General features: G+C 40.5%; 1 protein-coding gene and 1 long non-coding RNA gene across 2 annotated transcripts; both read right to left on the reverse strand.

Annotated features, from left to right (window-relative positions):
* Positions 1-77: 77 nt before the first annotated feature.
* Positions 78-8,792, reverse strand: LOC143500418 (stress-associated endoplasmic reticulum protein 1-like). Its single transcript, XM_076994541.1, has 3 exons — positions 8,431-8,792; positions 2,795-2,870; positions 78-979 (listed from the first exon to the last, which is right to left on the reverse strand). The coding sequence occupies exons 1-3, from the start codon at positions 8,512-8,514 to the stop codon at positions 939-941; spliced, it is 201 nt and encodes a 66-aa protein (XP_076850656.1). The 5' UTR covers positions 8,515-8,792; the 3' UTR covers positions 78-938.
* Positions 8,793-21,129: 12,337 nt separating this feature from the next.
* Positions 21,130-22,821, reverse strand: LOC143500414 (uncharacterized). Its single transcript, XR_013126786.1, has 2 exons — positions 22,683-22,821; positions 21,130-22,161 (listed from the first exon to the last, which is right to left on the reverse strand). It is a non-coding gene; the product is annotated as an uncharacterized LOC143500414 (long non-coding RNA).
* Between the last annotated feature and the right edge of the window lie 1,801 nt (positions 22,822-24,622).

The following is a 24,622-nucleotide window of genomic DNA, read 5'->3' on the forward strand; positions in this document are numbered from 1 at the left end:
GTCCAACAGTTCTGAGGGGTCAATGTTTGTGTGTAGATCAATGTTCTCTCTGTGCACACCTGTGCACACCTGTGCTTCAGAGAAACCCTGGATACGCAGGACCTCTTACCTCTTATGCAGCATGCCACAGGTCTTGTGATACGTGGCATGTTAAATAAATGACCATGATAATCACCATATACTAAAAATCAGGTAACAGATGTAATAACTTGTAGACAGACACAAAACTGCAGTGTGTAAGCAGTCTGTGGGCCACACTATAGGAGACATAGTGCCCAACTGAGTTATGGCTTACTGAATATTTTGCAGTATATATTTTTGCAGTGAGATTAATCTTTAATGCAAGTCTTCCAGAATTTAAAGAATTCTTTAAAACCAGACAGTCTTCCACTAAACATATTTGAAGTGAGCACTGTGGATATTCACAGAGTCTTTGGGATGCAACCCTGTGCATTTACACCACAGTGTAGGCTAACACTAACCCTAACCCTACAGCAGATCACATGATCACATTGATCAGAGAGGAGGAGATGCTAGGGTTAGGGTTAGGGTTAGGGTTAACCCTAGGGAGTGTCAGGCAGGTCCCACAGTGCTGGGTTGTGGATTCACTCTCACATTTGAAAACAACAGCTATTCTCTGTCTCTCTCTATTAATCACATACACACAAACACACACAAAGTAGAACTGAAAATTCCTGAAACGTACAGCAGTCACTGCAAATTGTAAGTAGACACTCAGTCATATCACCTCTAAACAACTCAAACACCACCATGTAGGAAGAGAACCATCCAATTTTACAGTGGGTTCGAGCTTACAGAAACTAACACAGGCGCAGAGTTGAAGGATCATGAGATGATTGCTGAGCTTGGGGGAAGAGGGAGGAGCATCCCGTGGGTTGTCCAAGGAAACAACACACCGCTCATCCAAAGAGTGCCACCTACATGCCCTGTCTAATACTCTGGATGATCTGGAAGATAGCTGTGAGGAAGAGATGGAAACCGACAGAACAGAGAGAGAAAGAACAGAGAGAAGACAAACAACAAAGGAAGAAACAAAACAGTGAGACAGAAAAAAAGGGAGAAAGGCAGAGAGAGGAAACAGGACGGGGAAACAGACAGAAAAGAGAGACATAAAAATAGAGGGAGACAGAGAGTGAGAGAGAGAAAGGGGAGAGAAGGAGACAGAAGAGCAGGGGGAAGAGAAAGGGGGAGTGTTATGAGGTGAAGAGGAAGGAAAGGCACTCAGGGATTACAGTTCAGGAGTCATTTCTCACATTCTTCACAGACGGCTTTCCATGTCATGCAAACAAGACCACGGAGTATTCAAATCATTCATGACAGTTTCCCCAGACTGCACTGCACTGAAAACAAAAATGAGCACAGAATTGACTTGTGTGAAAGCAACTTTTACCACTGTGATCATGCCATGGTGAGTCTAAACATATACAACTGTTACCACTGTGATCGTGCCATGGTGAGTCTAAACATATACAACTGTTACCACTGTGATCGTGCCATGGTGAGTCTAAACATATACAACTGTTACCACTGTGATCATGCCATGGTGAGTCTAAACCAGGGGTCTCCAACACGTCGCTCGCGAGCTACCAGTAGCTCGCCATCCCTTTCCGAGTAGCTCGCCAAAGGTCCAATGAATTACATATAAATTTGTAAACCTAATTGGTCCCATCGAGAAATCTACTTAAATTTATGTCCAATCAAAATTCACAGTTGTCCCTCCCCTTCTAACACTAAATGATTATTCACCAATTATACAACAGTTAGTTCACAATCCGACTGGTTGAGAAGTGTTCTAACCCTGCAGATATGTGTGATAACAGCACGGTATTCTCGTTCTCTGTATCACTCCGCGGCCGCGTTGTCAAGCAACGGCATGTACATTGTACATATATTCACGATAACACACTCCCTCTCGTGTTCTATTGCTCAATTAGCTGTCAATCAAAAAGTTAGGCTGCCGTCAATATTGAATAAACCAGGGGTCACCCACGTCATGAGTCGCCCGCGGGCTTGTTTTAAAAATAGCTCACTATAGCGCCATGCACCAAAGCGCTGCATCGTTTATGTTTTTGCTACTATTATAGATTGTCCGCGGTTGCTAGCGGTCTTCCCGCTTAGCAATTGACACTCGCACACGCAACTTTCGTTCGCCACCCCCCCGGTAGCCCTCCGCAATAACTGGTATCCAAGAAGTAGCTCCCAGTTCCAAAAAGGTTGGAGACCCCTGGTCTAAACATATACAACTGTTAACACTGTGATCATGCCATGGTGAGTCTAAACATATACAACTGTTACCACTGTGATCGTGCCATGGTGAGTCTAAACATATACAACTGTTACCACTGTGATCATGCCATGGTGAGTCTAAACATATACAACTGTTACCACTGTGATCGTGCCATGGTGAGTCTAAACATATACAACTGTTACCACTGTGATCGTGCCATGGTGAGTCTAAACATATACAACTGTTACCACTGTGATCGTGCCATGGTGAGTCTAAACATATACAACTGTTACCACTGTGATCATGCCATGGTGAGTCTAAACATATACAACTGTTACCACTGTGATCGTGCCATGGTGAGTCTAAACATATACAACTGTTACCACTGTGATCGTGCCATGGTGAGTCTAAACATTCACAACTGTTACCAGTGTGATCGTGCCATGGTGAGTCTAAACATATACAACTGTTACCACTGTGATTATGCCATGGTGAGTCTAAACATTCAGAAAGCTGCTGGTTCAGTGGAATGACGTGAACACTCACCTGATCCACACACCACGAACACGAACAGCGCCAGTAGCCACGGCCCCACCGGAGACTTCTCCTCATTCACCACCCGCTACAACGCAACACACACACACACACACACACACACACACACACACACACACACACACACACACACACACACATCTCATATTTCCTGTTTTCACTGATGGTCAGTTGCCCCTTGAGAAATTAAACAACAAACACGATACAGGAAATAGGCTATATGGTAAATGAAATGTGCAAAGAAGCATTTTGATAAAGGGCAACTAAAATGTAAAGATGCTGCAAAGGAGTCGAGTTGGGAATGGGGTCGGGGTGGGTGAGTGTGTGTGGGGGGGTGTTTCCTTTATTTTGTTTTTAAAAAGTGTAATATGTAAACTGTATTTTCATTGCTGTAATTTTTGTATTTGTATTATTACAATAAAAATTAGTGGTGGGACTTTAACGCGTTAATTTCGAATAATTAAGTACAGGAAAATTAACGCACTAAAAATATTAACGCATTTTAACGCATGAGACACTTTTGCACCGTGGAATGTTTCTCCGTGCACGAGTTCTTACGTATGAGGTTAAGAAGTACTTAGCGCTAAGAACATTTTGGGAAACTCACCCCTAGTTTTTAAATTACCTTCATTGGACCATTAAGACTGGATTAAACTTTCGCGAGTGAATGTAGCGCGCGACTCCGCATATACATGACGCGTCACATTATTTACAGTGCTGTTCGCTCTCTGTGGTCGAAGATAAAGGCTTACAAGAAGCGCTGCACATTGCGTCAACTGATGCAAGTTACGAACTGCCGTCCAGAAGGACAATGTCGAAGAAAATCCAGCCGCTGTAGGAAAGGGAAGTAAAACAGGTTATTGTGAAGAGCTCTGACTGGGGATCACTGGACCTCTGTTAGCAACAAGAATTATCTTGGTGTGACAGCTCATATTATAGATGATGAATCTGATGAAGATCCAGTCATTTGCTTTGAGCATGCAGAAGACCACTTCTAGGCACTATGGAGATCCCTGTGGCAGAGGCCTGGGAAATTAAAGAAAAATATACCATCTAAAATGGTATTAAAAACATCTTCTGATTTACTTCAATTCTTCCAATATCCTGAGCAAAACTTCCGAAATTAAACAACATTTTTGGTCAGAATTTCCAGTGTTCTGAACTGTTTTCTGTACTCATCTATTGGTCTATGTAGTAGACTGGTGGAAAAATAAACAAGATGTTGAAGTTTATGATTATGTTCATTGATTCATTCATCATTCAAACTTGAATTAATATTTCTCATGTTAAATACTAAAATGCAATTAAAATGCGATTAATTTCGATTAATTAATTACAAAGCTTCCGATTAATTCGATTAATTTTTTTGATCGCGTCCCACCCCTAATAAAAATATAAAAAAAATTTTTAAAAAGATGCTGCAAAGAAAATTCCCTCACATTCCATGAGTTGAACCAAATATTTTTTTATTCCATGTTTGGAATAATTCAGGGTTACAAGCATTTGATACCACCGCAAATTCACGAAATTCATAGCCATGAATTCATGACCATGATGGTGGAGCTAGTTAGTAATATTTAATACATCAGCACATTTATCAACATAAAATATATTCCTATACACTGTGTAGAGCATTTGTCATTTGAATAACTATGATATACTGTGTGACAAATTATGCACGTGTGAAAATAAATACAATATATTGTATTTCCAGTGCGTGACATGAATACTGCGTGTTACATGAGTACAGTGCGTTACATGAGTACAGCACGTTACAAGAATACAGCGTGTTACAAGAATACAGTGCGTTACATGAGTACAGTGCGTTACATGAGTACAGCGCGTTACATGAGTACAGCGTGTTACATGAGTACAGCGCGTTAAATTAATATAGCGCATTACGAGAATAAAGCGCATTACATGAACACAGCATGTTACAAGAATACAGCGTGTTACATGAATACAGTGCGTTACAAGAATACAGCGCGTTACAAGAATACAGCGCATTACATGAGTACAGCGCGTGACATGAATACGGCGCGTGACATGAACACAGCGCGTTACATGAACACAGCGCATTACATGAACACAGCGCGTTACATGAACACAGCACGTTACATGAACACAGCGCGTTACATGAACACAGCACGTGACATGAACACTAGTCGATTCATATATCAAAAATCGATTCTCATTTACTACGATTCAGAATCGATTTTAAATGTCCCAAAATCGATTCTAAGTCGTGGTGAAGTCTCGCGTTACGTAATTACAAAATTACACGAGACTTTACGCAGCATGTTCTGGGACACACTCATGCGCGGAAAAGGTTCAAAACACATGGAGGAAAGAGATATTCAACCTGTCCGGTCTTCATTTAAGGCAAAAAATATGGGTTCATTTTGGTTTTTACCGAATGCCGGGGAAGACCGAACTGGACCCAATGTAGCTCGTGTGTAAGGCTTGTGTAACGCGGTGATCACGGGAGCGTTAATATAGAGAAGGGTGAGAAATAATATAGAGAAGGATGGACCCAAGCAGGCCCGTTGACAGTCTTGCTGGGGCCCGGGACAAGAAAGTTTCATGTGCCCCCCCCCGCACGTCATTTGAATTTTCTCTGTAGCAGACAATCCTTCTGTTAGGTCATATAGTATATAATATAGCCACACATCAAAGCTGTTTCTGACAGCTGACTGGTTTATACTTGACGCGTCGCCAGCGGCGCGAGGGTTCGCGCGAAAATGACGTAATCGCAGTGGCTCCGCCCGTACGGAGGGCCTCGCGCGCTGTCGGTTCGCGAGGTCGTGCACCTCTCGAATTTTGTAACTTCGCGCCGCGCTTCAGCGCCATGAACAAAGTCATGTTTGTAGGGTTCATACACCTTTACAAGGTGGAATTCAAGCACGTGTACGTCACTTTAAAGGTCCATTTCAATATTTTCCAGCACGTTAAACTTAATTAAGTTAAATATTTATACATATACTCGAAATGATTCGAAATAATTCGCTTTTTATCACATTATTTAATGGTTGTTTATTTTCAAAACGCCCAATCTTAACGTCTTCACGAGAACTGTTCAGTCAGACAGCTATTTGTTGTGAAACGAAGTAGTTACAATTTCAAGCATTTTCAAGTACTTTAGCCTAAATTCCAGCACTTTTCAAACCTGGAACACAATGCAACTTTAAAATTCGTCAGGTAAATGTTTTTCCTTTCTTTTCTGCGCTCCAGATTTCTGTATTTACTTTAACTATCCACCACTGTATTTCCCGCTGTTGGGCCAGTACCAGCCGGCTACGGTCGGTGCTCGATCAAACCATTTTCCAGTGGGAGGCGGGGGTGTATGCACTTAATGGAAAATATGCAGATAAGTAAAAAACATATATATTTGAGCCATTGAGCTTATTATGAGTACATAATTTTATATTAATGAAAGATTTCAAGATTATTTAAAAATTATAGACTTTAAATAAAAATTAAATTGCTGGGCTCTTTGATGGGCCCCCCTGGCCCTAGGGCCCGGGACAACAGACCCGGTTGTCCCCCCCTGTCGACGGGGCTGGACCCAAGTGCCAGCTCGCAAGAGCAAGACGTTTGACACTCGTCACATGTATTAGCGAGAGGGAAACGCGCACAGCGACCCAGAACGAACAAACAAAACAACACGGAAGACTCAACGCGCACGAGAATAGAAAGCAAAACCGTGAGGGCACGGAGGAAACAAAAAAACCAATGCGGAAAATACAACGCGTGAAAAATAACACTCAACCGTAGTGAGACGGGAGGAAGAAACAAAACAACAACAGTAACTAAAAAACAGCGCGGATAAATGCAACGCGAAAACGAAACCAAGGACACCAGCAGAAATAACTGGCAAAAAGCGCTGCAGCAAAATAAAACCCTTCCCAAAAATAAAGGCAAAACGGATAGGAAGACATACAGGATTGGGAAAACTTGAGATGGGTCAGGAAGCGATGCATAAGATACTCGAATAAGTAAAGAGAAAGCATAACAGAGAGAGGTGGCGAGACACCATTAATCGATAAGCAATCACAGAGAAAGCAGAGACTGGCTGAGAACGTACGGTTATGTCGGTTTAGTCTGGGACTGACTCTGGTGCCCCTAGCGACGGCTGGGGGAACTGCATCCGAGCCAGCCCTGACAGCTCGCAAAATGAAGCTCAAGAATTTTGGTAACAACAAAAACCATTTTATTTTACCAAAGCACTTAATTTTTGTTAATTAAATGTGAAAGACACTTAATTTTCTGTATTTGTCATTCTGTCTTGCAAAGCAGACTGTAGTAGATCATGCAGATTTTATAGACTGAAGCAGACATTTTTATAAATCAAATCGTTTTTTGAATCAAAAATCGTTTTGAATCGAAAATCGATTTTTGAATTGAATTGTGGCCCCCAAAATCGGAATCAAATCGAGAGATAGTAAACGATTCCCACCCCTAATGAACACAGCTCGTTACATGAACACAGCGCGTGACATGAACACAGCTCGTTACATGAACACAGCGCGTGACATGAACACAGCTCCTTACATGAACACAGCGCGTGACATGAACACAGCGCGTGACATGAACACAGAGCGTGACGAACAAAGCGCGTTACATGAACACAGCTCGTGACATGAACAAAGCGTGTGACATGAACACAGCTCGTGACATGAACACAGCGCGTTACATGAACACAGCTCGTGACATGAACACAGCGCGTTACATGAACACAGTGCATTACATGAACACAGCACGTGACATGAACACAGCTCGTTACATGAACACAGCGCGTGACATGAACACAGCTCGTTACATGAACACAGCGCGTTACATGAACACAGCTCCTTACATGAACACAGCGCGTGACATGAACACAGAGCGTGACGAACAAAGCGCGTTGCATAAACACAGCTCGTGACATGAACAAAGTGTGTTACATGAACACAGCGCGTGACATGAATACAGCGCGTGACATGAACACATCGCGAGACATGAATACAGCTCGTGACATGAACACAGCTCGTGACATGAATAAAGCGCGTTACATGAACACAGCTCGTGACATGAACACAGCGCGTTACATGAACACAGCTCGTGACATGAACACAGCGCGTTACATGAACACAGCGCGTTACATGAACACAGCGCGTGACATGAACACAGCGCGTGACATGAACACAGCTCGTTACATGAACACAGCGTTACATGAACACAGCTCCTTACATGAACACAGCGCGTGACATGAACACATCGCGTGACATGAACACAGCTCGTGACATGAACAAAGCGCGTTACATGAACACAGCTCGTGACATGAACACAGCTCGTGACATGAACACAGCGCGTGACATAAACACAGCGCGTGACATAAACACAGCGCGTGACATAAACACAGCGCGTGACATGAGTACAGCGCTTGACATAAACACAGCGCGTGACATGAGTACAGCGCTTGACATAAACACAGCGCGTGACATGAGTACAGCGCTTGACATAAACACAGCGCGTGACATGAGTACAGCGCTTGACATAAACACAGCGCGTTACATGAATACAGCGCTATAACTGACACCGTGACCCGAGCACGAGCCGGTGTGCTAACGCGAGCGCGCGCCCGTTACCGTGGCTCTCTGGACGTGCCCGCGTTGCGTGATGGTCTTGCTGTGTTTTTCATTCGCTACTTTCATCCGCTGGACTGCCGACATGGTGACGACTGTCAACAGTAAAATAACCTCCAGTCCCGCACAATTAAGTCAAACAAAACACACCAGCTGAGTAGATCATAGATCGGAAAACAAAATCATCGATAGAATCAATAATATTATCGCAGCAACGGTCGCTCACTGCTCGAGATCACCACGTGATCACACACGCTCCTAGCCCCATCACGTGATCCTGCAGTCTCAGCCCCCATCATGTGATCACACGGTCCAAGTCTCCATCACGTGACTGCCTCCGCTCGTGCAGTGCTGCGGCGCACGCTCCCTCCACTGCGGTCAAGCCAGCCCTCACTTAAAAAATCTTGGTCAAGCCAGCCCCCGAAAAAATTGCGAAGTTGCGCGTATACCATAGATTACGGTAATGGGTGATGCTGCCTGTGATTCCACATTTAATTCCACAAGTAAATCGTTTAATTCAGAACTAATAAATCATGACTCAAACTGTATTTAATGTCTATGAAAATGAAAACCTTGAAAGTAAATTTAAATTATTACATTTGTTACTTTTACACCGTTTTATATTTACAGTGTCATTAAAAAAAATCCTCCTGATTGCACTGAATAATTTCACTACAGAATGGTAGAACACCACCTACAGATGTCACTCAGTCAAGATCAAGAAGATCTGATGTGGCATTTCAAAGTAAAGGTCCTCAAATTACCATATTTGATAAACTTTATTCTATGTTTACAGTGTCATAAAAAAAATCCTCCTGATTGCACTCAATAATTTCACTACAGAATGGTAGAACACCACCTACAGATGTCAATCATGTAAGATCAAGAAGATCTGATGTGGCATTTCAAAGTAAAGGTCCCTCAAATTTCCATATTTGATCAATTTTATTCTATGTTTACAGTGTCATTAAAAAAAATCCTCCTGATTGCACTCAATAATTTCACTACAGTATGGTAGAACACCACCTATAGATGTCACTCATGTAAGATCAAGAAGATCTGATGTGGCATTTCAAAGTAAAGGTCCCTCAAATTTCCATATTTGATCAATTTTATTCTATGTTTACAGTGTCATTAAAAAAAATCCTCCTGATTGCACTCAATAATTTCACTACAGTATGGTAGAACACCACCTATAGATGTCACTCAGTCAAGATCAAGAAGATCTGATGTGGCATTTCAAAGTAAAGGTCCCTCAAATTACCATATTTGATAAACTTTATTCTATGTTTACAGTGTCATAAATAAAAATCCTCCTGATTGCACAGGATAATTTCACTACAGAATGGTAGAACACCACCTACAGATGTCTGTCCGTCAAGATCAAGAAGATCTGATGTGGCATTTCAAAGTAAAGGTCCCTCAAATTACCATATTTGATTAACTTTATTCTATGTTTACAGTGTCATAAATAAAAATCCTCCTGATTGCACAGGATAATTTCACTACAGAATGGTAGAACACCACCTACAGATGTCACTCATGTAAGATCAAGAAGATCTGATGTGGCATTTCAAAGTAAAGGTCCCTCAAATTTCCATATTTGATCAATTTTATTCTATGTTTACAGTGTCATTAAAAAAAATCCTCCTGATTGCACTCAATAATTTCACTACAGTATGGTAGAACACCACCTATAGATGTCACTCAGTCAAGATCAAGAAGATCTGATGTGGCATTTCAAAGTAAAGGTCCCTCAAATTTCCATATTTGATCTTTTTTTTCTATGTTTACAGGGTCATTAAATAAAATCCTCCTGATTGCACTCAATAATTTCACTACAGTATGGTAGAACACCACCTAGAGATGTCACTCAGTCAAGATCAAGAAGATCTGATGTGGCATTTCAAAGTAAAGGTCCCTCAAATTACCATATTTGATAAACTTTATTCTATGTTTACAGTGTCATAAATAAAAATCCTCCTGATTGCACAGGATAATTTCACTACAGAATGGTAGAACACCACCTACAGATGTCTGTCTGTCAAGATCAAGAAGATCTGATGTGGCATTTCAAAGTAAAGGTCCCTCAAATTACCATATTTGATTAACTTTATTCTATGTTTACAGTGTCAAATAAAAATCCTCCTGATTGCACAGGATAATTTCACTACAGAATGGTAGAACACCACCTACAGATGTCACTCATGTAAGATCAAGAAGATCTGATGTGGCATTTCAAAGTAAAGGTCCCTCAAATTTCCATATTTGATCAATTTTATTCTATGTTTACAGTGTCATAAAAAAAATCCTCCTGATTGCACTGAATAATTTAATTACAAAATGGTAGAACACCACCTAAAGGTGTCACTCAGCTAAGATCAAGAAGATCTGATGTGGCATTTCAAAGTAAAGGTCCCTCAAATAACCAGATTTGATCATTTTTTTTCTGTTTACAGGGTCATTAATAAAAATCCTCCTGATTGCACTCAATAATTTCACTACAGTATGGTAGAACACCACCTAGAGATGTCACTCAGTCAAGATCAAGAAGATCTGATGTATCATTTCAAAATAAGGCACTCCACATTATCAGATTTGATACATCTTACTCTATGTTTACATTGTTATTAAAAGGAATCCTCCTGATTGCACAGAATAATTTCACTACAGAATGGTAGAATACCACCTAAATGTGTCTCTCAGTCAAGATCAAAAAGATCTGATGCATTATTTCAAAATAAAGGTCCATCAAATGATCAGATTTGATCAATTTTACTCTATATTTACAGGGTCATTAAAAAGAATCCTCCTGATTGCACAGAATAATTTCACTACAGCATGGTAGAATACCACCTACAGGTGTCACTTATGTAAGATCAAGAAGATCTGATGTGTCAATTCAAAATAAAGGTCCATCAAATGACCAGATTTGATCAATTTTACTCTACATTTAGTGTCATTAAAAAGAATCCTTCTGATTGCTCAGAATAATTTCACTACAGAATGATAGAATACCAACTAAAGGTGTCACTCTGTCAAGATCAAGCAGATGTGATGTGCCATTTCAAAATAAAGGCCCACTAAATTATCATTTTGATCAATTTTACTCTGCATTTACACTGTTATTAAAAGGAATCCCACTGATTGCACAGAATAATTTCACTACAGAATGGTAGAATACCACCTAATGGTGTCACTCTGTCAAGATCAAGCAGATGTTATGTGCCATTTCAAAATAAAGTGTATATGTAAAATATTTTTAATATTTTATAATATTAAATAATAATAATAATAACAATTTACTGAACCAATAACATCCCTTATTGTATTCCAGACTTTCTTTCATATGGACTCTTTATATATAGAGAGACTACTCTAAGTAGTCTGTGTCACGGTGAGGCGGCCCCCTACCGGTCGCCTCTGTCCACAGCGGCTGTGTTGTTGTTGTTTTGTGATGTCGTGTACGCCCCTCAGGTGGGCGGAGCCCGTGATCCGTTCCCACCTGATGGTCGTTTGTCTGTCTATATAGGTCTTGTCTTTGTACCAGTTGACCGCTGGTCATTATATCCTTAATTTGGATCTATTGCACGGGTTTTGGTTTGCACACTTTCTATTAAACCATCCTTTTTCCCTGAGACTTGGCGTGATCGCTTCCTTTTCGTTGCTCACACCTGCCCGTCACAGTCTGTCTATCATTATCAATAAATGTATCTCATTTAATGACATCATTGCCCACCTGTTATCCTGAGTTACCTTCTATCACATCAGGTGATCTGAGGAGGCAGGATGCAAGTGCAAGAAACAAACAAACCAAGAGAACAAAGACAAAATTAAAGTAGAAATACTGACTTATTGGCAAATCAATAAAATAATAAAAAACTCCAAGCAAATATAAGGCAAACAACCAGGGATATATACAGGCACAAATGACAAACAGCTGGGGCTAACAAGAGGGAGACAACCAGAGCAACTGAAAGCATGTTTGCTTCTCTGCACTGGGGTCTTGGGTTCAAGTCCCTATCTGAGTGGAGTTTCCATGTTCTCCCCGTGTTTGCGTGGGTTTCCTCCGGGGTCTCCGGTTCCCTCCCACAGTCCGAAGACATGGAAGTTAGGTAAATTGGCAGTCCCAGACAAATTCTCCCTGAGTGTGAATCTGTGTCTGTTGTCTGAGTGTCTATGCTTGTATGTCCAGTGGTGGATGGTGCTCTGTCACTAGGGTCTGTCCTCTCTCCCCTTCCTGCACCCCATTCAGTCCCACAGGGGGCTGTGGATCCTGGTAGAGAGTGCGCAGTTGGCTGCTGCTTCTTGCCGTTGTGTGTGATTGGTTGTGTGAGACTTGTCATCCCCGGTAGCTCAATGTGTTCAGCCACATAATCCCAATTAGAAACAAAGGGCAGGAACCTCTGAAGTTTGGAACCTCTGAAGCCTGGTGGTTAGGGAACTGGTCTTGTGACCGGAGGGTCGTAGGTTCGATTCCCAGACCTGAGGCCATGACTGAGGTGCCCCTGAGCAAGGCCCTTAACCCTCAATTGCTCACTTGTATGTTAAAAAAAAGAGCTAAAAATGTAAGTCACTCTGGATAAGGGAGTTTGCCAGTGTTAAAATTGTAAAGCGCCTTGGGTATCCTGAAAGGCGCTATATAAATTGAACATTCATTCATTCATTCATTCATGAGCGTGTGAGGTGCGGTGACAGTGGGCGGACACTAGGAGCACATGGCAGAAATGTAAACACAGGCACATGGCACTGACAGGACAATGAAAACAAAGACAGAAAGACAAGAATGAAGCAGGGCAGAATATGACACCTGTTTGCAATTGTCATGGGCAGACGACGAGGTTAGGCACGTTAGGCAGGAGTCCCCTTGGACTATGATGTTTGCTGATGACATTGTGATCTGTAGTGAGAGTAGGGAGCAGGTGGAGGTGAGCTTGGAAAGATGGAGATATGCTTTGGAGAAAGTGAGCAGGAGTAAAACAGAGTACATGTGTGTGAATGAGAGGGCAGACGGTGGACAGGTCCAGTTACAAGGAGTTGATTTGGTGAAGGTTGACGAGTTTACCTACTTAGGGTCAAGGGTACAGAGTAATGGAGGAAGTGAAAGAGAGGTAAAGAAGAGAGTGCAGGCAGGCTGGGGTGGATGGCATAAAGTGTCTGGGGTGATCTGTGATAGAAGGGTGTCAGCAAGAATGAAAGGAAAGATCTATAGGACAGTAGTGAGACCTGCTATGTTGTATGGACTGGAGACAGTGGCACTGACAAAGAGACAGGTGAGGGAGATGGAGGTGTCTGAGATGAAGATGTTGAGATTCTCATTTGGAGTGACGAGGAAGGATAGGATTAGAAATGAGTTTATTAGAGGATCAGCACATGTAGCATGTTTTGGAGATAAAGTTAGAGAAGCGAGATTGAGGTGGTTTGGACATGTACAGAGGAGGGAGGAGAGGTATATTGGTAGGAGGGTCTTGAGGATGGAACTTCCAGGCAAGAGGAGGAGAGGTAGACCTAAGAGGAGGTTTATGGATGCAGTGGAAGAGGATATGAGAGTGGCTGGTGTGTCAGTGGAGGACACTCAAGACAGGGCCAGATGGAGGAGTTTGATCCGCTGTGGCGACCCCTAAACGGGAATAGCAGAAAGAAGAAGAAGAACACTGCCTGACCTCCTAGAAGATACAATACAATGTTAGGCATGTGTGTGGGATTTGGGGCAAACGGCTTTCCAATGCCCCTGTTTTATTGTTTTAATCAATTCTAGGAAGACGTTTGCTTATTTGAACTAATTCCCATTCATTGTTCAGCAGCAACCTGCTGAATAAATGATAAAACATCAAGGTTTACTAAGCAATGGAATGATAATGGGGCAGCAGCATCTTGACTGCAGACAGGAAGCAGAATGACCAACTCATTAAGAGGGCCTGGTCTGTCCTGATAAACCTCTTGGACCCAGTGCAAGAGATGGCAATATACTTAGACAGCACTGGACAGCTGCTACAGTCAATAGTTTCTTCACTTTAGTCTTCATAGTTTTCTTCATCTTTTCCACTGCTGTTAGACTACACAACCCACACTGCTCCTAGTAAAACCCACACATCAGCAGACCACCTAGATGTACAGAATATTGCGTGTACAGCCAGCACTACTCCCAAAGAAACTCTGGTCATCAGCAGTCCACATTCATATACAGATACTATACAGAACTGTGAATATGAATATAGCGCAAAACATTTGATACTCTGTTTTATTTCACTTTACTTTTTATAAAGCAACTGTATAGCTCTTATATGTTATTCATTCCTTAATTCTACTTAAGACATTATGCTTTTTTAATTCTGTGATTGTATTCTTATGTCCATTGTTTTATTTTTTTAATTTAATTTCTGTCTAGCTTCTGAAAACAGGAATCGAAGTGTTTTATTTAGGTGCAGCAACTCCACAGACATATAGAAAGGTCTGTAGTGGACTAAACATTTTTTTGATTATTACTCCATATTTTAGTAATTTCAGGAACCTTTATTTTGAAATGACACATCACATTTTCTTGATCTTGACTGAGTGACACCTTTAGGTGGTATTGTACCATTCTGTAGTGAAATTATTCTGTGCAATCAGAAGGATTCATTTTAATGACAGTGTAAATGCAGAGTAAAATTGATCAAAATGATAATTTAGAGGGCCTTTATTTTGAAATGGCACATCACATCTGCTTGATCTTGACAGAGTGACACCTTTAGTTGGTATTCTATCATTCTGTAGTGAAATTATTCTGAGCAATCAGAAGGATTCTTTTTAATGACACTGTAAATGTAGAGTAAAATTGATCAAATCTGGTCATTTGATGGACCTTTATTTTGAAATAATGCATCAGATCTTTTTGATCTTGACTGAGAGACACATTTAGGTGGTATTCTACCATTCTGTAGTGAAATTATTGAGTGCAATCAGGAGGATTTTTATTAATGACCCTGTAAACATAGAAAAAAAATGATCAAATATGGAAATTTGAGGGACCTTTACTTTGAAATGCCACATCAGATCTTCTTGATCTTACATGAGTGACATCTGTAGGTGGTGTTCTACCATTCTATAGTGAAATTATTGAGTGCAATCAGCAGGATTTTTTTTAATGACACTGTAAACATACAGTAAAATTGATCAAATCTGGTTATTTGAGGGACCTTTACTTTGAAATGCCACATCAAATCTTCTTGATCTTGACTGAGTGACATCTGTAGGTGGTGTTCTACCATTCTGTAGTGAAATTATTGAGTGCAATCAGGAGGATTTTTTAAAGACCCTGTAAACCTAAATAAAGTTGATCAAATCTGGTAATTTGAGGGACCTTTACTTTGAAATGCCACATCAGATCTTCTTGATCTTGACTGAGTGACCTCTGTAGGTGGTGTTCTACCATTCTGTAGTGAAATTACTCAGTGCAATCAGAAGGATTTTTTTTATGACACTGTAAACATAGAATAAAGTTTATCAAATCTGGTTATTTGAGGGACCTTTACTTTGAAATGCCACATCAGATCTTCTTGATCTTACATGAGTAACATCTGTAGGTGATGTTATAGGATTCTGTAGTGAAATTATTGAGTGCAATCAGGAGGATTTTTATTAATGACCCTGTAAACATAGAAAAAAATGATCAAATCTGGTAATTTGAGGGACCTTTACTTTGAAATGCCACATCAGATCTTCTTGATTTTACATAAGTGACATCTGTAGGTGGTGTTCTACCATTCTGTAGTGAAATTATTGAGTGCAATCAGGAGGATTTTTTAGGACCCTGTAAACATAGAAAAAAAATGATCAAATATGGAAATTTGAGGGACCTTTACTTTGAAATGCCACATCAGATCTTCTTGATCTTGACTGAGTGACATCTCTAGGTGGTGTTCTACCATACTGTAGTGTAATTATTGAGTGCAATCAGGAGGATTTTTTTAATGACCCTGTAAACATAGAATAAAGTTTATCAAATATGGTAATTTGAGGGACCTTTACTGTGAAATGCCACATCAGATCTTCTTGATCTTACATGAGTGACATCTGTAGGTGGTGTTCTACCATTCTGTAGTGAAATTATCCTGTGCAATCAGGAGGATTTTTATTTATGACACTGTAAACATAGAATAAAGTTAATCAAATATGGTAATTTGAGGAACCTTTACTTTGAAATGCCACATCAGATCTTCTTGATCTTACATGAGTGACATCTGTAGGTGGTGTTCTACCATTCTGTAGTGAAATTATCCTGTGCAATCAGGAGGATTTTTATTTATGACACTGTAAACATAGAATAAAGTTAATCAAATATGGTAATTTGAGGGACCTTTACTTTGAAATGCCACATCAGATCTTCTTGATCTTACATGAGTGACATCTGTAGGTGGTGTTCTACCATTCTGTAGTGAAATTATCCTGTGCAAGCAGGAGGATTTTTATTTATGACACTGTAAACATAGAATAAAGTTAATCAAATATGGTAATTTGAGGGACCTTTACTTTGAAATGCCACATCAGATCTTCTTGATCTTACATGAGTGACATCTGTAGGTGGTGTTCTACCATTCTGTAGTGAAATTATCCTGTGCAATCAGGAGGATTTTTATTTATGACACTGTAAACATAGAATAAAGTTTATCAAATATGGAAATTTGAGGGACCTTTACTTTGAAATGCCACATCAGATCTTCTTGATCTTGACTGCGTGACATCTGTAGGTGGTGTTCTACCATTCTGTAGTGAAATTATCCTGTGCAATCAGGAGGATTTTTATTTATGACACTGTAAACATAGAATAAAGTTTATCAAATATGGTAATTTGAGGGACCTTTACTTTAAAATGCCACATCAGATCTTCTTGATCTTGACTGAGTGACATCTCTAGGTGGTGTTCTACCATACTGTAGTGAAATTATCCTGTGCAATCAGGAGGATTTTTATTTATGGCACTGTAAACATAGAATAAAGTTTATCAAATATGGTAATTTGAGGGACCTTTACTTTGAAATGCCACATCAGATCTTCTTGATCTTGACTGAGTGACATCTCTAGGTGGTGTTCTACCATACTGTAGTGAAATTATTGAGTGCAATCAGGAGGATTTTTTTTAATGACCCTGTAAACATAGAATAAAGTTAATCAAATATGGTAATTTGAGGGACCTTTACTTTGAAATGCCACATCAGATCTTCTTGATCTTACATGAGTGACATCTCTAGGTGGTGTTCTACCATACTGTAGTGAAATTATTGAGTGCAATCAGGAGGATTTTTTTATGACCCTGTAAACATAGAAAAAAATGATCAAATATGGAAATTTGAGGGACCTTTACTTTGAAATGCCACATCAGATCTTCTTGATATTGACTGAGTGACATCTGTAGGTGGTGTTCTACCATTCTGTAGTAAAATTATCCTGTGCAATCAGGAGGATTTTTATTTATGACACTGTAAACATAGAATAAAGTTTATCAAATATGGTAATTTGAGGGACCTTTACTTTGAAATGCCACATCAGATCTTCTTGATATTGACTGAGTGACATCTGTAGGTGGTGTTCTACCATTCTGTAGTAAAATTATCCTGTGCAATCAGGAGGATTTTTATTTATGACACTGTAAACATAGAATAAAGTTTATCAAATATGGTAATTTGAGGGACCTTTACTTTGAAATGCCACATCAGATCTTCTTGATCTTGACTGAGTGACATCTCTAGGTGGTGTTCTACCATACTGTATTGAAATTATTGAGTGCAATCAGGAGGATTTTTTTAATGACCCTGTAAACATAGAATAAAGTTAATCAAATATGGAAATTTGAGGGACCTTTACTTTGAAATGCCACATCAGATCTTCTTGATCTTACATGAGTGACATCTGTAGGTGGTGTTCTACCATTCTATAGTGAAATTATTCAGTGCAATCAGGAGGATTTTTTTTAATGACACTGTAAATATAAAACGGTGTAAAAGTAACAAAATGTAATAATTTACTTTTTACTCATTCTGTTCACCATTTAGATTTAAATGTGGAATCACAGGCCACATCACCCTTTACCGTAATCTATGAAATACGCGCAACTTCGCAATTTTTTTGGGGGCTGGCTTGACCAAGATTTTTTAAGTGAGGGCTGGCTTGACCGCAGTCTCCCCTTAGCGACTTTTCAGACTCTCTAGCGCAGGGGTGCCAAACATACGGCCCGCCAGGGGATTCAGTCCTGCCCGCGGAGTAAACCTGCATTATTAAAGAAGAATAAACTCCGTTTTATAAACTCAATTTTATTTTAAATATGCAGTTCCTATATTGTCCGCGTGTTTTGGTCAGTTACATTTACATTTATGGCATTTAGCAGACGCTCTTATCCAGAGCGACTTACAAAAGTGCTACGTAGTTGCTTGGAATCTCCAAGGTAGAATAGATAGTCCTGAACACAAGGTACTCTAAGCTGGAAAAACCACTAGACGAAAGTCATATGATACCTAACAATTATGCCAAGTCATTATTATACCTGAATATACACATCACCCGAGGAATAAGACAGTAAGCAATTCCTATAACCCAATTATGCACAATACCTGAGACAGTAAGCAATACCTGTAACAAGCACCTGAGGAAAGAGACGATAAAGCACAATAGACGAAGCATAATTATGTAAAGTGCACTTGAAAGACGTGGGTCTTCAGTCGGCGTCTGAAGACAGCAAGTGACTCCGATGTTCGGACACACAAGGGAAGTTCATTCCACCACCTTGGAGCCCGGACAGTTCTATCGCTTTACCCGCCTTTCCTGTTGACCCTGGCAACCTATTAAGTGACATGTCAAAAAATAAAAGAGTCTAACGATTTTTTGTGGTTTTATTGGAGACTTTTGAAAACTCTGAGATGACCGCTCATGCTCTTCAGTTGCCGTCCTCGGCGAGCCGCGGGTGCAGCAGAGTTGCCAGGTTCGCTGTTTTCACGCCAAATTGGGTTTGTTTGAAACTCCTTCCGCGGGTAAAAATTCTGGGGTCGCGCGGGGTGCGGTTTTTTGGGCTACTTTTGAGTTGGGCCAGCGCGGGAGTTACAAGTCAACACTAAGAATCGATGGCGATATGATACTTAATTTGTCTCTATTTTAACACTGCTTCCCGGGTCGACAATTTACACCCCCCCCCCGCTCAACAACTTACACTCGCCGCCAATACCCCCCCCCCCCCCCCCCCCAACAACTTTGGCCTTTGGGCTAGTTTAGGCTTCTGATGGGCGGATTTTACACTGACTTTGGGCGGGATATTTTTGTAGGACCTGGCAACACACCCACCGACGGTGCAGACTTGCGTGTACACGGACATGCACCACCCATAACCAAAATCCTGTCAGTCAATATAATACTAACACAATTTAGAACCAGATTTAAAATAAGATACACATTAAAATAAAAAAATCTTAAATTATGCAAAGGACAGACATGGGTTCTGGACCCATAGGGTCCCATAAGGTTCTGGACCCATAGTATTGTTAACCTTTTAAATCCTGTAAAGCGCTTTGTGACAACATGTGTTGTGAAAAGCGCTATACAAATAAACTTTGATTGATTTATTGATTGATTGACAGACATCAGGGTTTCTGAAAACATTAAAATGAAGCTAGTTAAATTGTTAACTCTTTAGCTAAAATCACATACTTTACCTGTTAATATGTTTTATTTTTGTTTACACTCAGATGTTTAGGCAAGTTTTTTGTTGTTGTTTGTATGGAGCATTTTGTTAGTTTAGTTAACAGTCCAGCCCAATTTCACTTGAGTTCATGAATCCTGATAAATGTCCATTGTTTTACTAGGTTCATTAGCTACGTGTGGCTTTATGAAGCCAAACCGTCAAGATTAGAGTGTCTGTCAAGATGAACTAGAGTCTGTCTAGAAGATTAACAAGAGTCTGTCAAGATGAACAAGAGTATGTCTAGATTAACAAGAGTCTGTCAAGATTAACTAGTCTGTCACGATGAACTAGAGTCTGTCAAGATGGGGTGCTGCCGACCGCACTCGCGTGACTAGCATAGCTAGCTACCTACATAAAAATAATTTATTTGCCTGAGTGAGATATAGGTCTATGTTAGCTAAATGATTAAGATGACAATTAATGATTTATTTAGCTACTAGCTAGAATTAAAAGTTTTGCCGAAATGTCAGAATTATCAACGTTAACTGGCTTCTACGCTAACTGAACTACCCAGATAGTAACGTCTTGCTTTCTGTTTGTTTTACCTCTTCTTTACTTCAGTAACTCAAACATTTTTTAAACCTCTTCTGCTGGACCGTGATCTTCTAAGATGAAAACATCTTGATGGGCTCTGAACTCGTTCTGCGTTTGTGGGCCATTTAATCTTTTTTACTCCATATTCTGGGCGTTAAGTTCTCCGTTATGTTCTTCTGAGAACGTTTTCAGATGCATGTTTACATTTGAAATAAAACTTGAGACTATATGCGTAGAGTTGAATCTACAATGACAAGTAAACTACATTCCTATAAGCACAAAGACTGTTTCAAGAAACAGTAAAGTACAATCAAGCAGTGATGGCAGACAACTGGTGCTGTACCCTTTCTAGGAGGAGAGTATGAAACTGCTGGGTAGAAGAACAGAATTCAGTGTTTATATTTGATTCAAAACATAGTTATGAAACTTTATCCCTGAGTAAAAGGAAACCAGCCAATGAATGTAAAACATGTTTGAATTAATAGTACAGTCAATATATACTATATTATTTACTTCACGGTTTCAGCTTTGCAAATTTTGATCTGATATTTAATCATTGATTATACATTATAAATAACATTTGCACACACAAAACAAACACAGACAGGGTTAAACTCATGTTAACTTTCCACCGGAAGCAAAAATGTCCTAATCTACAGAGTGCAAACATGAACAGAAATGCCATCACATCCGCTAGTGCAGATGATAAAGATGAGCATGTATACGCAGTGAGTACACACATACACATTTAGCCCTGAAAGAAAACTCAGGACAGGTCATATGGTAATAGACACCAGGGAGAGGTGTATTCCAGATAACTGACTGCAGGTCAGATTTGAGGCTATCACTACCTCAAATTATCACATCATAGATCTGATCCAGGCTCTGATCTATGATCTGATCATAGATCTGATCAGACTGCTTACCTAAATATTTCCTAGACATTCTTCTGATTAATTGACTTGTCTTTAAGTCAGTCAGTAGTCAGTTGTGTTACACTATTGCTATGTTAGTTCAAACTGCAGCCAGACCAGCTGAGCTGGGTGTCAGTCACATGCAATAGTGTCAAACACAGCAAGGACTGTGTCTTTAAACACAGTCGAATACAGCAAGGACTGTGTCTTTAAACACAGTCAAATACAGCAAGGACTGTGTCTTTAAACACAAACACCGCAAGGACTGTGTCTTTAAACACAGTCAAATACAGCATTTCTTCTCTTGAGTGAAGAGTCTCAGACATTTCGGGCAGAGTGTTGTCGTGTGGGTGTTTCGGGGTGGGTGTTGCACGTCCCAGACCAAATGAGTTCCTATCCTTCTTCTTCTCATTGATTTGGGGGAGAAGAGGGTTTGAGGGATGAGAGACGAGTCAAGTCTATGAGGAAGAATAGACACTCCTACAGCAGCAGGCATCTCTCACACGTGTCCAGGCAGGTCCAGATGATTCCTCAAACAGAGGAAAGCTCTCAGAACTTCCATTCACCATCACTGCAGGTCTTGAAAACATTCAAACCACATTATTGGATTTAGGCTTTATCATAAAGCTCAGCAAAAGCACCAGAGCAGGTCTAAGAAGGTGTGTTAGGGTAGGGTAATATATAATGTATAAATAAATGTGTGTATGTATGTATGAATATATATGTGTATGAGTGTTTGTGTGCATACCTGTGTGTGTTAGCACCCCTTACCCGTGTGTGTTAGCACCCCATACCTTTGTGTTTTAGCACCCCATACCTGTGTGTGTTAGCACCGCATGCCTGTGTGTGTTAGCACCCCATACCTGTGTGTGTTAGCACCCTATGCCTGTGTGTGTTAGCACCCCATACCTGTGTGTGTTAGCACCCCATGCCTGTGTGTGTTAGCACCCCATACCTGTGTGTGTTAGCACCCCATACCTGTGTGTGTTAGCACCCCATACCTGTGTGTGTTAGCACCCCATGCCACTGAGAGCACCAATGCGGTCCACTTTCATGCCAAAGCATCCACGTGCAGAGTTCTTCCTGCTCCGCCCCCTCACCTTCTTCTGCCTGTTCAGGAAGTCCAGAAGAAGGCGTGGCACAGCATTTGGAGGCTCCGCCCCTGGGTCATGCACTAGCAGTCTGTGTCTGTCACTCCATGGTGAGGTGGAGCTCTGAACTGACACACCCCCCTCCACCATCTCTGGTTGCTTCAATAAAAGAGGAGGGATCTCTGCTCCTAATAGATCCTGCAAAGCCTGACACACACACACACACACACACAAACACACACAAACACACACAAACACACACACAAACACAAACACACACACACACACACACACAAACACAAACACAAACTTTATACTTTATTTGATTCCATATACAGTAAATAACATCATCAGGAAACAAAATATTGCTAAAAAAAACATCCAGCATGGTATACAGTTCATTTCTCAAGTGCGATTTCAAGGATAAAGAAAACAGCGCCTTTTCCAAATGTGCAGACTCCACAATAATTGCTGAGATTGAGCAACATCTCACCACCTGTTTGGCTTTTGTTTTGCTAACTCCCCCAAGTCTAAGACCACGTACTGGAAGTTTATGTACATGACCAAGACTTCCGAACACCAGGACTATCAGTTGGCATTTAAATCCTAAGCCTTCAATAGTATTCACTAATGTTTGGTAGTTTAAAATTTTTGACTTATAAGACTCCTCCATATACAGATCAAATGCACATTTCGTATATTATAACCCGCTTCTGACTCTGAGAAATACAAATGATATCTGGTGTATTAGCAACTCCTTGAAATATTTCAGATGTTACATTAAACCACTCAGGTCTAACTGTAGAGTGTTTAAAAATGGATTCATTCTTTGCGTATGGAATTTGAACTGATATCAAGTCGACTAGTCTATCATGACGTGCAATGTACAGACACACACACTCCATGTAGCCGCATGCTCCCACTAAACGCACCCGTCGTAACTGCCGTCGAAAAGTAGAGAAACACAAACACACACACAAACACACACACACACACAAAATAAACACACAAACACCAAACACATAAACATGCATACACAAACAAACACACACACACAGAGACACACAAAATAAACACACAAACACCAAACACATAAACATGCATACACAAACCAACACCAAACACACCCACACAGGTATACATACACATGTATATAAACACACCCACACAGGTATACATACACATGTATATAAACACACCCACACAGGTTTACAGACACACCTAGCAACACAAACACACAGCAACACATGTGCATGCAAACACAAGCATGCATCATTTTATTGTCAATTAATTAATTGAGAATTAAGAATTAATTAATTCTTCAAACTGAATCTCATAGCAAAAGGTAGATGGTAAAAAGCCAATTAAAGCCAGTCACAACCTGTGAAATAACTAATAACACTACAGGCCACTGTACAGTAGTTATGTAACATACATTTGTCCCGGGCATTAGTTTAGAAACGACTCCCTCAGACATGAGAGCGCTGCAGTGTCTCTGATGCAAACTCTACACACACACACACGCGCACACACACACACACACACGCACGCACACACACTCACCACTGCAGCATCTCTGATGCAAACTCTAGATGTTTGGTTTACTGATTAATTTATTTTAAGATATTCCTGCTGTCTCAAAACTGTACTCTGATGAACAAAACACAGATACACTTAACCCTGAAGGTTTAGTGTTTTGTGTTTTCCTGCCAACCTCCACACACACACTCACACACACACCACTGCACCTGAAACGTGAGAACATTCTGTGGTCTGACAGCTGAGGAGAAAAGATGAACTCTGTTTGGACATGATGACAATGTGCCTAACACTCACCTCAGATTCTGGTCTCCGTGGTGATGGTTTACTTGCCACCTGTGTCACCATGACGATGCAGATGAGGAATTGTGGAAGAAGGCAAGGAGTCATCCCGAGATTTAAACAATGGT

This window comes from Brachyhypopomus gauderio, unplaced genomic scaffold (assembly GCF_052324685.1).
Source record: "Brachyhypopomus gauderio isolate BG-103 unplaced genomic scaffold, BGAUD_0.2 sc148, whole genome shotgun sequence".
NCBI lineage: Eukaryota > Metazoa > Chordata > Actinopteri > Gymnotiformes > Hypopomidae > Brachyhypopomus > Brachyhypopomus gauderio.